The sequence below is a fragment of the Triticum dicoccoides genome, chromosome 6A (genome assembly GCF_002162155.2).
Source record: "Triticum dicoccoides isolate Atlit2015 ecotype Zavitan chromosome 6A, WEW_v2.0, whole genome shotgun sequence".
NCBI lineage: Eukaryota > Viridiplantae > Streptophyta > Magnoliopsida > Poales > Poaceae > Triticum > Triticum dicoccoides.
In genome coordinates, this window is record NC_041390.1 from 42,486,847 (window position 1) to 42,501,882 (window position 15,036).

Genomic DNA, 15,036 nt, shown 5'->3' on the forward strand with positions numbered 1-15,036 from the left:
GTTCCGGTAACCTCCCGGTACTCCGGCAAAATCCCGATTTCACCCGGAACACTTCCGATATCCAAACATAGGCTTCCAATATATCAATCTTTACGTCTCGACCATTTCGAGACTCCTCGTCATGTCCGTGATCACATCCGGGACTCCGAACAACCTTCGGTACATCAAAATGCATAAACTCATAATATAACTGTCATCGTAACCTTAAGCGTGCGGACCCTACGGGTTCGAGAACAATGTAGACATGACCGAGACACGTCTCCGGTCAATAACCAATAGCGGGACCTGGATGCCCATATTGGCTCCTACATATTCTACGAAGATCTTTATTGGTCAGACCGCATAACAACATACGTTGTTCCCTTTGTCATCGGTATGTTACTTGTCCGAGATTCGATCGTCGGTATCCAATACCTAGTTCAATCTCATTACCGACAAGTCTCTTTACTCGTTCCGTAATACATCATCTCGCAACTAACTCATTAGTTGCAATGCTTGCAAGGCTTATGTGATGTGCATTACCGAGAGGGCCCAGAGATACCTCTCCGACAATCGTAGTGATAAATCCTAATCTCGAAATACGCCAACCCAACATCTACCTTTGGAGACACCTGTAGTACTCCTTTATAATCACCCAGTTACGTTGTGACGTTTGGTAGTACCCAAAGTGTTCCTCCGGTAAACGGGAGTTGCATAATCTCATAGTCATAGGAACATGTATAAGTCATGAAGAAAGCAATAGCAACATACTAAACGATCGGGTGCTAAGCTAATGGAATGGGTCATGTCAATCAGATCATTCAACTAATGATGTGACCTCGTTAATCAAATAACAACTCTTTGTTCATGGTTAGGAAACATAACCATCTTTGATTAACGAGCTAGTCAAGTAGAGGCATACTAGTGACACTCTGTTTGTCTATGTATTCACACATGTATTATGTTTCCGGTTAATACAATTCTAGCATGAATAATAAACATTTATCATGATATAAGGAAATAAATAATAACTTTATTATTGCCTCTAGGGCATATTTCCTTCAGGATTCAGGTAGCACCACATCCTTCATAAATCAGGACTTTGCTGTTAAAGCAAACTGCAACTTATTACCTGTCAAACCTAGAAGAATTGCAGTAGCTGGAGGAGGAATACTGACATCTACTGCAGTTGTCCCTAATTGTCAGTTTCAGATCTCTAAAATGACACTCTCACACAATTTTAGAACTCTGGCTCTACCTAGTCATGATGCAATACTTGGGTATGACTGGTTTACTGCTGTAAGCCCTGTTTCTTTTGAAATTCATGTGCAACAATTCAGTTTCACTCATGGAGGAAAGCAGACTGTATCTACAGCAGTGTTTACTACTCCAGCCACTGTGAAGGAAGTGCATGTCAAGAAAGTAAAGAAACTGCTGGATAAAGGACCTGAAGTTTTCTTGTGTCAAATACACAACATACTCTTGGATGCACCAGAGGATTTTAAAACTCCTCCACAAATTCAGAAATTACTGCTGGAGTATGCTGACCTATTTGAGGAACCTAAATCACTGCCTCCCCATAGGGCCTTGGACCACAAGATTCCCCTAGTGGATGGTGCTACTCCACCACAGGTAAGACCTTATAGGGTGCCTCAAAACCAGAAAAAGGAAATGGAGGAGAAGATCAAAAAGTTGTTGGCTGCACATCTCATAAGACACAGTCAAAGTCCTTTTGCAGCTCCTATGTTATTAGTAAAAAATAAGGATGGATCAATGAGGCTATGCACAGATTTCAGAAAATTAAATTCCCTGACAATTAAGAACAAGTTTCCTATACATGTTATAGAGGACCTTCTGGATGAATTGCATGGGGCAAACTATTTCACCAAACTGGATTTGAGGTCTGGCTATCACCAAATCAGAATGGCTCCTGAGGATATTCACAAAACTTCTTTCAGAACATTCCTGGGACATTTTGAATTTCTGGTAATGCCCTTTGGTCTGTCTAATGCTCCTGGCACTTTACAGGAATTAATGAACACAATCTTTGCACCTTATTTGAGGAAATTTGTGTTGGTATTCTTTGATGATATATTGATCTTCAGCAAAACCCTCACAGAACACTTGGACCACATAAAGTTGGTACTAGAACTTTTAAGAGAACATCAACTGTATGCCAAAATGTCCAAGTGTGTGTTTGCAGTTCCACAAGTGGAATACCTAGGGCATGTGATTTCAGCAAAAGGAGTGGCCACAGACCCACAAAAGATTTCTGCCATAGCTGACTGGCCTGTTCCTGAGAATATCACAAAACTGAGAAGTTTCTTGGGGCTAGCTGGATATTACAGAAGATTTATTAAAGGATATGGTGTAATATGCAGGCCTTTACATGATTTGCTCAAAAAGGGAAATTTTCATTGGTTGTCTGAACATACACAAGCTTTCCAACAATTGAAACAAGCCTTGACTTCTGCTCCTGTGTTGGCCCTACCAAATTTTTCTCAACCATTTATTTTGGAGACTGATGCTTCAGGAAAGGGAATTGGAGTTGTTCTGATGTAGCAGGGTAGAACAATATCTTATTACAGTTCATCTTTATGCCCTAGGAATGCTGCTATGTCCACATATGAGAAAGAGGCCCTAGCAATACTTGAAGCATTGAAAAGATGGAGGCACTACTTGTTAGGGAAAGAGTTAATTATCAAGACTGACCAGCAATCTCTCAAGTTTATCACTGATCAGAAAATCACTGAGGGAGTTCAACACAAACTCATGATGAAGCTGTTGGAATTGAACTTCACAATCCAGTATAAAAAGGGTATTCATAACAAAGTGGTTGTTGCACTATCAAGAGTTCTTCCTCAGTGCATGGCTATTTCTGCTGTTACTCCTGCATGGGCAGCAGATCTAGTGGCAAGTTATCAGGAAGATCCTTCTAGCTTGCAGCTCCTGGAAAAACTACTCCTTCAAGGGGATAACAAGTTGCCAGACTACTCTCTATAGCTGGAATTATAAGGTACAAGGGAAAATTTTATGTGGGCAATTCCCCTGACTTACAGTCCAAATTGCTTGCAGCCTTGCACAGTTCTCCTGTGGGTGGCCACTCAGGGAGAAGAGCAACTTACCACAGAGTAAAAAGCATCTTCTACTGGCCTGGTTTGAAGGCAGCTGTAGAAGCTTTCATTGCTGCTTGCCCTGTATGTCAAAGAGCCAAGCATGAGAATTGTTTGCAACCTGGACTGCTAGAGCCCTTACCTGTTGCTGACATGGCCTGGCAGCATATCTCCATGGATTTTATTGAAGGATTGCCCAAATCACAAGGAAAAGATGTGATCATGGTAGTGCTGGATAGGTTTACAAAATACTCCCACTTCATACCACTGTCCCACCCTTATTCAGTTATCAGTGTGGCTCAATCATTTGTGGACAATATAATCAGATTGCATGGCCCTTCAAAGCTCATTATATCTGACAGAGACAGAATCTTCACTAGCCAACTTTGGAAAGACATATTTTCTGCACTGAAAGTGGACCTCAGATACAGTACTGCTTATCATCCTCAAACAGATGGCCAGACTGAGCGTGTTAATCGGTGCTTGGAAACCTATCTCAGATGCATGACTACATCTGCTCCCACTAAGTGGTTATCCTGGCTCTCCCTGGCAGAATTTTGGTATAACTCAACTTATCACACTGCAATCAAAATGTCTCCATTTCAGGCCCTATATGGATTTCCCCCTCCACTCATATCAGAATTGGCCATACCTGGGCATGAGGATGAAGAAGCACAGGACTTCTTAAGTGCCAAGCAGCAGATCTTAAAGCAACTCAAGGATAACCTGGTGTTGGCCCAAAACAGGATGAAGAAATATGCAGATACTAGAAGAATTGAAAGAAGTTTTCAGGTGGGAGACCCAGTTTACTTAAAAATGGCTCCCTACAGATTAGCAGCATTTGGATTCAGAGGTGCTTTGAAGCTGCAAAACAGATATTATGGTCCTTTTAGGGTCATTCAAAAAGTGGGCAATGCAGCCTACAAATTGCAGTTACCGAGTGGGGTGCAAATCCATCCAGTGTTCCATGTGAGCCAGTTGAAGAAGCACATTGGGAACAAAGCAATACCTGATCCTAATCTGCCACTAGTCAATCAAGATGGCACAGTCAAGGTTGGACCAGCTGAAGTTCTAGAGGTTCGACAAGTTCCTCGACAGAACATGCCGGTGGTGCAGTGGCTTATCAGATGGATCAACTTACCATCAACAGAGGCAACTTGGGAAGACGCAGATTTTATCAAATATACATTTCCGGAGTTCTTCAGTAACACTACATGTGAGTGGCGAGAAGCAGCAGCTACGCCGTGAGGACACGTCGAGCCTTAAGGAGGGAGCAATGTCAGGACCGAAGCGCGTGTGGTATTTCTTCAGTTAACTGTATCAGTTGGGTTCAGAAGAAGAACGGCTGGGATCGCGCCTCACTTAATTAAGCTCGTCGCTAGCCGTTAGATTGTAACTGTTCCGTTTCATGCCGTTACGTTGCCGTGAGCACTTTACACCTATAAAGGGAGCCGGGTTGTGGCCGTCCTCATCATCGAATCTTCTCTGGAATTGCCGTGCTGACTAAGCAAAACCATAGCTAATACAAAGGCCCTCAGATCTGGGCGAACTTTTCCCCTTTTCCTTCCTTCAGAACCCTAGTTCATACTCCATAATATAGCGGGTCCTGACACGGCGCCACCTCCTGCTTCCCCGAATCCCTGGACTCGACGAGTGGCTCCCATCGGCCACGACCGGCTGGATAGGATGGCAGATCTTCCTCCTGGGCGGCGGCGGCGACGACGAGGAGGCTGCGGAAGAGACGTCTTTCAGAGTGATATGGAGGGCAGAGCGCGAAGATGATGGTAATCAGGTCGCCTTCGTCTTCTCTTCCAGCACCGGACAATGGCGAGCTGCTCCGCTGTCATCAGGGTTGGCTTCCTTCTCCTGGCGCCAGTATGTGCATGGCTTCTTGTACGGGATGACAGCTTGCAGGGAGAAGCTACGTGTGCTCGACCTTCGGACGATGGAGTTCTCACTCCTCCACCTCCCGCCTGAAGCCAAAGGTTATGCTTATGTGTATGCAGACGTCGTGGAGGCAGGGGAGGGCATCACTGGGTTGTTTGTGCGACCAAGGGGGACACTTGACATCAGATATTTCACTAGGCGAAACAATGGTGGGAGTTCCAGCCAGTGGCAGTTGGAGAAGAATATCTCACTGGATTCTTCTCAATGGCAGTCAGTGGGTCCACCAAGGCCGAACTGGTTCCTGCGTCACTCCGGAAGCCCATCGCTTGATGCTGGCCTTTTCTCACTGGACGTCAAGACATTCCAGCTTGAGAGGGTGCTTGGATCAGAGTTTAGCATGTTTTACCCATGGCCATATACCAACTTTCCACCATTGCTGTCGACACCAACAATATCAAGTGGTAACCTTTCTGTGTCATCCTAGTTATTTCATTCATTTAGTTATCTTATCACACATCTTGTCTGTTTCTTGATACGGTAGTTCATTACTGTCATGGTGAATCTTGTTTACACGGTTTATTAGTTGTCACATTCTCTGTGTTGTGGCTAAGCTGATCAAGCTCAGAAACATAATTGTGGTTTATTTAATTCTGTTTTATTTGCCACTTTAAGGTGATTAGAGAGGTAGAAGAAAGGTGTGCTCACAGTATGAGTACCATTTTGGAAGCACCTTGAAATCATAAAAAAACACTAGGTCGCAACAATGATTTTTGTTTTTATTGTGAAAATAACGCAGAATGATTAGAGAGGTAGAAGAAAGGTGTGTTCACTAGGCGAAACACTAGCTCAGAGGATACTGCTACCACAGTTCACCTTTGGTTTGTATCACCTTCCGGTCAAGATGGAGTTATCTTGTTCACATTTCTTTTGATAGATATAAGCAGGGAAGCAAGTCTGATGTGGTAAAATTTCAATTTCTGCTACCATTTCGGTTATGGCGCTTTAGTTCTTTTATTTAAGATTCATCTCTTTATGTTTACATGTCTGGTCTGGCTGTGTATTCGGACTTGTATTGCAAATGACAATGGGAAGCACCATACACAAGTGTTTCTCTGTTGTATATTCATATTCCATTGAATTCAGTATGATCCCTATGGAAGTAGTCTTGAAGGATTATTCCTGCGCTTTTTTCGTAAGCATTTTACCAAGTATTTCCCAATGGTAAGACCTATGGATTGTTTTACTCGCAACTCCTGAATATCTAAAGTCTGAATACGCATATATAATATATTGGGCAGGTACTCAGGAAGGTGATGAGAAGGAGATGCTGGAACAAGGTGTGGAGATGCTGCAAGCTGAAGAGCCCATGGGTAGCCCTTGCGACGAGAGCATTGCTGATGACGTGGATGCTCAAGGTCAGGCCGGTGTGTCGAGGACTGGAGATGGCTCTGGTCGAGGTCAGGCTGGTGTATCGGTGTAACTTGTGGCTCCGTCTGTCTGTAACATGGTCATCTAGCATTAACATGGAGTTTATCTTGTGTGGCTTGATCTGGCAATGATCGGTTCGTCTTCTAGATGGGGTAGCAAGAGCAGTAGCTCCATTTGGCTTTTACTTTAAATTATGACTATGTGATAAGTCAGAGTGATTGTGATCTTGTTGTCTGTCTGCCCCATGTGGCATGAATGGAACTAGTCGGGTACTAGGAAATTGAGGAGGTAATGTTCTGCTCCATGAGCAGTGATCAAGTGCCCTGGTGGGTCTATTTGTGCTACTTGTTTATGGTTTAGTCAAGAGGATGTGATTGATCTTTTCTTTTCTTGCACAACGGAGTTACCTTTGGTTCTGATTGTGATGTGTCAATCTGGTTTTTCAGTGTGTTTATTTCAGCCAAGCTCGTTGGGAGAGGAGTGTGTGACCCTGTATGCTGTGCTTCCTCAGTAAATGAATTTTCCATCTAGTCTTTTTGTATTAGAAGAAGAAAGTCAAAATAGCCCGAAAACTACACATCCATAAAGGCATCAACCATCTTACAAACATATATGATTCTGCAAACAGTGGATTCCTCACGCAAATGTGACAACGAGCACTCTGATTTCTGAAACAGCAGAGCATTCGGTGAAATTTATTCTTATGATGTTCCTGTGGCATCTTCTTCAGCTAACAGCGGAGAAGGAGCAAACTTGTGGAACAATGTGGCACTAAAAGATATCACTGATTGCAGTGGAGAAAACATTCCTAAATCACCATGTCTGGACCCTACAACTTAGAACAGCTACTATGGAAATGCATCGCCCTGCTCTTCCTTGATGATGCCTTGCTACTGATCATCCAGACGCTTCCTGATATGCAATCCTGGTCCGGGGAAACACATGAAGGATCAGGATGAAGGTAATTCAGCATAAGAATATTTCATTATTTTTTCGTCACCTTGCACATCAAAATGTCAAATGGACTAGCAAGATAATTAACTAGTACAATCATAGTCACTAACATGTTATGTGCACTCAGAAACACGACGTCATGACAATGATTGTTGTTTTTATGGACAAACTAACGCAGAAGGAATACAAGCTCAAAGGACACTGCTACCAACAGTTCACCTTTTTGGTTTGTTTCACCTTCTTCCGGTCAAGTATGAGTTATATTGTTCACATTTCTTTTGATAGATATAAGCAGGGAGGCAAGTCTGATGTGGTAAAGTTTTAATTTCTGTAAACCATTTCGTCTATTGCTCTTAAGTTCTCTTATGATTCATCTCTTTAGTTTACATGTCTTGTCTGGCTATGTATTCCAAATTGTATTGCAAATGGCAATGGGAAGCACCATGAAGCGATTGTTTTCGGCTATATATCTCAAACTCCATAGTCATTATACCTATGGGACTATGCGTAGAAGTAGTTCTGAAGGGTGATTCACCAATCTCCATGTATTGCATGCGGTTCCTGCAAGTCTTAGTACTTAATGCTTCCTCCTGTGCTTTTTGTTTCATAAGCAATTTACCAAGTATTTTATTGCTTAAAATGGTAAGACCTGTGGATTGTTTTACTTTCAACTCCTGAATATCTAAAATCTAAGTACACATATCTTGGGCAGTTACTCAGGAAGGTGATGAGAAGGAGATGCCGGAACAAGGTGCTGAGATGCTGCAAGATGACGAGCCCGCAGGTAACCTTCACGACGAGCACACTGCTGATGACGCGAGTGCTGGAGGCCAGGTCGGTGTATCGAGGGCTCGAGATGGCGCTGATTGAGGTTGTTGCTGCGACTGGGCAGTTGACCACAGGTTGATCATCAATACGGTACTGGTAACTTGTGGCTCTGTATGTCTGTAATATGGTCATCTAACATTAACATGGAGTTTATCTTGTGTGCCTTGATCTGGCAATGATCGGTTCGTCCGTCGGATGAGGTAGCAAGAGTATTAGCTTCATTTGTTTTTTGCTAGTTTAATTATGACTATGTGGTAAGTCAGAGTGATTGTGATCTTGCTGTATGCCTGCCCCATGTGGCATGAATGGAACCAGTCAGGTACTATGACTATGAATTAAGGAGGGTAATGATCTACTCCACGAGCAGTGGCAAAAGTGAAGTGAATGTGCTAGTACTTTTTATGGTGTAGTCAAGAGGATCTGATTGTCCTTTTCTTTGCCTATTACAAAACAGAGTTACTTTTGGTTCTGTGTCAATCTGGTTTTTCAGTGTATTTATTTGAGCCAAGTTTGTTGAGAGCACTCAGTAAACATGCTTCCTCTGTAAATGGAGAATTCATCATCGTGCTCATTCAGTAAACAACCAACGCAGGCAGCGGCGACCAAGGCCTTGCAAAATAGAAGAAGCATAACCATCCAATAAACATTGGTGGTTTGGTTTCAGAGACTGGATAAATTCTTGCAACACTCTCACAGTTAAGCATTATCCATAAAGGCATCAACCATCCAATAAACATATCTGGTTCCAGCAAACACTGGATTTCTCATGCAAGTGCGACAAGGAGCGCTCTGATCTCTGAAAATGCAGAACATTCAGTGAAATTGTGTTCTTTTGTGATGTTCCTCCGGCGTCTTCTTCAGCTAACAGCGGAGAAGGAGCAAACTTGTGGAACAATGTAGCACTAAAAGGTATCACTGATTGCAATGGAGAAAGCATTCCTAAATCACCCATGCCTGGACCCTACAACATAGAACAAATACTAAGATGACGCCTTGCCGCTGATCATCCAGACACTTCCTGATATCCTCCTACTCCTCCTTCACATGGCAATCCTGGTCCAAGGAAACACGTTAAGGATCGGAATGAAGGTAATTCGCCATAAGACTATTTCATTGTTTTTTGCCACAAGTAACTAGCTTGCGAAATGATCTTCTATTATGGGACGGAGGGAATAGTACACGATAGCCAATAACATGTTATCTGCACTCGGAAACAAAAATAATGAATTTACATCAATACATGGTTTTTTTTCTTTCAAGAAGACAGGCAGCACCAGTTAAATGCCTTCATATCACACTGACATGTTCCCATTTTATAGTTTGTGTTACAGTGAATCTCAAATCTGATCATATAAGGAGAAATGCCTGACATACAAGCACAAATTACCCAAAGTTAGCTTGGATTAGCCACTTATCGTAGAAAGGGAAAACTTTCATGGTGACCTCTCTGACACACATAATGCATAAGCGCAAAGCATACCTAGCCGTGCAAACTTACCAATCCACTTGTCTTCAGCAACAAAATATATGATCCAATAGGCAACATTAAAGAAAAACAGGTATTAACTACTTCAGATATAAGTCGTACTAGTTATACCAAACAGATAACTAAGAACATTACACGGATATACCAAACAGTGCAATAAAAGGTGCACGCTGCAAAACTATGTGGCTTCAACCACAGCAATGTACAGATCATATAAAAGGCAAAAGGCAAACCTTGCAGGACCATCCTTGAGCTTAGGGAATGTGGGAGGCCAAACCATCATAAACGGATAGACATCAGTGAAGTGTTTATCCTTCGCAACCAATTTACGGAGTGTCCTGTTCTTGACATCCAGATAGAATACACATCCACACATTTGCAAAACCACAAACTCAGCATTATCCCCAGCATGACATACATAGCAATAACCAGAATGCTCATCCTCAAGCGTGTTATCTAGCATCCTCAGATTAGCACACATCTCATGCAGACAAATGGTATCAGCCAGCAACCAGTTGTCCCCCTTGTGGAGCCAGATGCAAAGTTTAAAGCCATTGACATGGATGACATATACACCGGAAGGATCATCTGCCCGTGACAAGAAGGTGTGAAAAATGTCATACTTCACTCCAGGTGGGTACTGGATTCTAGACAAACTTGAGGCTGTCAAATCCAAGACAATAATGTCGTCTGCGGGGGAGACCACCATATAGATTTTATTGTCGACAAGCACAACTTTTGCTTTGGGTAGCGGAAGATGGAGCTGGGCCGTGGCCGAGGTATGCAAGCACCAAACACTGCCTTGTAACATATACACGCGTAAAGTGAAATTTTCTGTCTGATTAGTCAACTCCGTCAACACATAAAAGTAGGACAAGCCATTGCCTTCTTCTTTGGAGAGAATAGCATCAAAATATTGGCGATTGTAATCCTGGGCTCTTGGGAGTGGTGGGACGACGTTAATGCCTCTCTCAGGGCAAAGCGGGCGGTGCACTCCATGTGCTAGTTCTCTGCGGTGCACTCCATATGCTAGTTCTCTTCCTTCACGACGTCGGGTGAAGATGCTGCCGTTTCGGGAGTCCATGATCCATAGATTCTTGGGGTCATTGAAGTTGTGGTTCGCCATGCGGCGGACAACAGTGTTGAGCTCCGGGGGTTGGGGCAGCATCGGGACAAAGCACAGGAAGGCTACCAATTCCGGCCGGATCAAGATGCTGCCAATGTAGAAGCCAAGTAGGCGGGGCGGATGGAGCTCACGAAATCGGCGGAGGAAGCCCCGGTTTGAGGCGAGATGGTACCAGCACCTGCACACAAGGGCAGCGCGAACGAGGGTAGTGGGGAAGCCGGCGCGGAGGAGGATCTCCGCGAGGAGGTTGTTGTCCCCAAGCACCTTGGAGACAGGGTCCACGGCCAGGGAATGCCTGCCTGCCTCGCCATCGACATCCGCGTGTGGTTTCTTCTCAGGACAGATCCTGGAAAATCGGCAGCGCCGAGCAAATACAAAAATGGCAACTGATTTCTTCAACCAATGTCGTTCAAGGAAATACCATAATCAAACTACTCCAAACTAAATGCGGGGGGCGAGAATCGTAGGTGGAGGAATTGGACGGATCTTACGTCTGGGGAACCTCGGCGACGGCATCCATCATTAAATCTCCTCCACGACTGAGCTGCCGCGGCAAGTAAATCTAGGTAGGAGGAGTTAGTTTGGGAGGAAAACCTAGATAGCTAGGGTTTGATCCCGTGAGATGAGGAGAAACGAAACTGGGAGAGGACAGGAAAGAGAAAGACTCACCTGAATTGAATCGGCGGGAGGGAATAAGAAGTCGGTGGCCGTAGCCAGGGCCGGCCTCCAGTCGCCGGCGCCGCTTCTTTCTCTCCGGGAGCGTTGCAGTGGAGGTGTACCTTTTTTTCTTTTGCCCAAACTAGCACATATGCTCGTGCGTTGTGACGGGGGAAGCAAACCCCCGCATGCTCCAAGCGACCCACCCCTATTACCAATCTCTTCGCCACCTTGGTCATATTGTCCACCTATTTCACGACAAACGTGATAAATCTCAACGGGATGAACTTGGTATCACACCGTTGCATGCTGCTTTCGCTAGCCCTTTCTCCTTTAAAAAAACATTTAAACTGATAATTATCTACCTGTTAAAATGTTATAATGAACAAGCCAAATTATGTGGCCTATGCTAGCTAAATTTTGGTTATGTTAAGAAATATCTTTAAGCTAGCAAAACTTTGATTAGTTGTTAACACTGAGATAGAAAAGCTGGGATCGAAACACATATTATTCAGTACATCAATATATTCAGAGCGGTGATGGAAAGAAGAAAAAAATATAGAAGTATTCTTTAGAAAGAACTGCCGTACATGGTTAACACAAAAACTTCATTTCTAGCCATGAAATTAAAAATACGAATATGAGTCAAGGGCATCATACTGAATACAGTATGATATTATCACATATACAGTGAGAGCTTAAACATTCATATCAGAGTCCACCTCTGATTATTTAACTTTCTGTTAGCTATTTGATCCTAATGTAACACATGGCCGCAACTTGAATAATCACGCAAACACCAAACCAGGCGTTGCAAGCTGACAAGCGAAAGCAGAATCAAGATGCTCACATGGATGTCCAAAAGTGAAACAAAACTGAAACACCAATCCAGCTATTGTCAGGGGTGTTTGTAACCGTACTGAAACAAAACTGATATTCAGCCGCAGTCGCAGAAAAAATAGTGATTTTCTGACCGCGCACACCATGCTTAATCAGTGAGTTGGAGCTCATAAGCAATTCCTACATCCATCCCACGCATTATGCACAACCCATCATCCCATTTTAGAGCTGCTACTTCCTTAATTTGGACCGCTTTCCTTTCTTACTTTCTGTCACAAGAACTCAATTCCTTTTCTTTCCTTATTTCTCTCACTCGGCATCTTATTTCCTTCATTTCTTTCTATGCATGTCATCCTCTTATTTCCTTCCTTGCTAACTTATTCCCTTCGTTTATTCATTCCCGAGATAGCTCCTTGATAAATTGAAACTCAAAGAACATGAAGAAAATGAAGAAATAGAAGAAAGATGGCACTTGTTCCTAGAAGAAAATGAAAACAAGAGCTTCCCTTGATCAGTTCAGAGGTTGAGATCTGCGGAACCAGGCCAGCAGGGACCGGCAAATTGTGCGACACTTGCTATCAGTTAAGTCAACCATCCAACTGCAATTAGGCTGTCCAGTCCACCATGTGAAAATAGTGGATTTCTTGCGCAAACGCGGCGATGATCGCTCTGGTTTCACTGAGAACTGTGTTCTTATGAAGAAACAATTAATCCTCAGCTACCAGCAGAGAAGCAGAAAACTGTTGACCAGCCTGACACCAACATATGTACTGACTGCAGTGGAGAAAGCATTTCAAATTCAGCCAAGAGCATGAGTGTGCAGTTCCTGTAGAGAACAGAAAATGAAAAGAAAAAAGGTTCCCTTTATCAGTTCAGAAGAACTTCAGATCTGCCGGACCAAGCCATCAGCGGTTTGGGGTTTCAGAATCTGAATAAATTGTCACAATCCTCTCACTTGCAGTTAAGCATATCCATCTTATAAGCATATCTGGTTCTCCAGACAGTGGATTACTCGCGCAAATGGGACAAGGAACACTCTGTTCTCTGAAAAGGCAGGACATTCAGTGAATTGTATTCTTAAGATGTTCCTCTGGCATCTTCTTCAGCTAACAGCGGAGAAGGGGAAATATATTATGATTACAATGGAGAAAGCATTCCAAAATTAGCCATGTCTGGACAGTGGATCCTACAACTTACAACAGCTACTAAGGACATGCAGCTCCCTGCGCTGCCCTGATGATGCCCTTGTCGCTGATCATCCAAAAGCATCCTGATATCCTCCTCCTTTACATGACATTCCTGGTCCAGGGAAGCACGTGAAGGATCAGGATGGAAGTAATTCAGCATCAGAATATCTTATTATGTTTCAAATGGACTAGTAAGCCAAGTAACTAGCACAATGATAGTCACTAACATGTTATGTACACTCGGAAACTAAAGTTAGCCTAGACTAGCCACTTGTTGTAGAAAGGGAAATTTTTCATGGTGAGACATGTTTGACTCACACATCATGCATAAGCTTAAAGCATACCCAGCTGTGTAAACATACCAATCCACCTGTCTTTAAGAAAAGAATATATTCGATCCAATAAGCAACATTCCAAAAGATCAGGTATTAACAATTTCAGATGTAAGTCGTACTAGTTATACCAAACAGATAGCTAATAACATTTCACAGATATACCAAACAATGCAATAAACGATGCACACTGACCATGTTACTTCAACTTGAGCAGTGTACAGATCAACTAAAAGGCAAAAGGCAAACCTTGCAGGACCATCCTTAAGCGCAGGGAATGTGGGAGGCCAAACCATCATAAAAGGGTAGACAGCAGTGAAATGTAGATCCTTTTGTGCCATCGCATGCACTTTACGGAGTGTCCTGTTCTTGACGTCCAGATAGAGCACACATCCACACATTTTTAAGAACAGAAACTCAGCATTATCCCCTGCCTGACATATATAGCAACGGCTAGTATGCTCATCCTCAAGCGTGCTATCTAGCATCCTCAGATTAGCACACATCTCATGCAAACAAATGGTATCGACCAGCAACCAGTTGTCCCCCGTATGGAGCCAGATGTGAAGTTTAAAGCCATTGACATGGATGAGATATATACCAGAAGGATCGTCTGCCCGTGACAAGACGGTGTTGAAACTGTGATACTTCACTCCAGGTGGGAGCTGGATTCTAGACAAACTTGAGGCCGTCAAATCCAAGACAATAATGTCACCGGCGGGGGAGGCCACCATATAAATTTTATTGTCGACGAGCACAACTATTGCTCTCGGTAGCGGAAGATGGAGCCGGTATGTGGCCAAGGTATGCAAGCACCAAACACTACCTTGCAACATATACACACGCATAGTGAATTTTTCTGTTTCATCGGTACCCTCCGTCAACACATAAAAGTAGGACAAGCCATTGCCTTCTTCTTTGGAGAGAATAGCACCAAAATTTTGGCAACTGCGATCCTGGGTGCTTGGGAGTGGTGGGACGTCGTCAATGCCTCTCTCAGGGCAAAGCAGGCGGTACACTCCACATGCTAGTTCTCTTCTTTCACGATGTCTGGTGAAGATGCTGCCGTTTCGGGAGTCCATGATCCATGGCACCTCGCAGGTACCGAAGTTGTGGCTCGCCATGCGGCGGACAACAGCGGCAAGCTCTGGGGGCTGGGGCAGCATCGGGACGAAGCGCGGGACGGCCATCGACTCCGGCCAGACCAACCCGCTATCGA

General features: G+C 43.7%; 2 protein-coding genes across 2 annotated transcripts; both read right to left on the bottom strand.

Moving 5' to 3' along the window:
• Nucleotides 1–8,872: 8,872 nt before the first annotated feature.
• On the bottom strand, nt 8,873–11,563 carry LOC119319099. Its single transcript, XM_037593604.1, has 4 exons — nt 11,471–11,563; nt 11,293–11,363; nt 9,909–11,147; nt 8,873–9,242 (listed from the first exon to the last, which is right to left on the bottom strand). Exons 2-4 carry the CDS (start codon nt 11,322–11,324, stop codon nt 9,230–9,232), a joined length of 1,284 nt encoding a protein of 427 aa, XP_037449501.1. The 5' UTR covers nt 11,325–11,363; nt 11,471–11,563; the 3' UTR covers nt 8,873–9,229.
• Nucleotides 11,564–12,063: 500 nt separating this feature from the next.
• LOC119314580 lies at nt 12,064–15,012 on the bottom strand. Its single transcript, XM_037589310.1, has 2 exons — nt 14,067–15,012; nt 12,064–13,597 (listed from the first exon to the last, which is right to left on the bottom strand). The coding sequence occupies exons 1-2, from the start codon at nt 15,005–15,007 to the stop codon at nt 13,585–13,587; spliced, it is 954 nt and encodes a 317-aa protein (XP_037445207.1). The 5' UTR covers nt 15,008–15,012; the 3' UTR covers nt 12,064–13,584.
• Between the last annotated feature and the right edge of the window lie 24 nt (nt 15,013–15,036).

What these genes read in the sequence shown, in the direction of transcription:
- LOC119319099 (XM_037593604.1), bottom strand. Translation starts at nt 11,324, where the DNA reads ATGATGGATGCCGTCGCCGAGGTTCCCCAGAC. An exon ending in GTCGCCGAGGTTCCCCAGAC is followed by an intron (nt 11,148 to 11,292) that starts GTAAGATCCGTC and finishes CCGATTTTCCAG; the next exon opens with GATCTGTCCTGAGAAGAAAC.
- LOC119314580 (XM_037589310.1), bottom strand. Translation starts at nt 15,007, where the DNA reads ATGGCCGTCCCGCGCTTCGTCCCGATGCTGCCCCAGCCCCCAGAGCTT.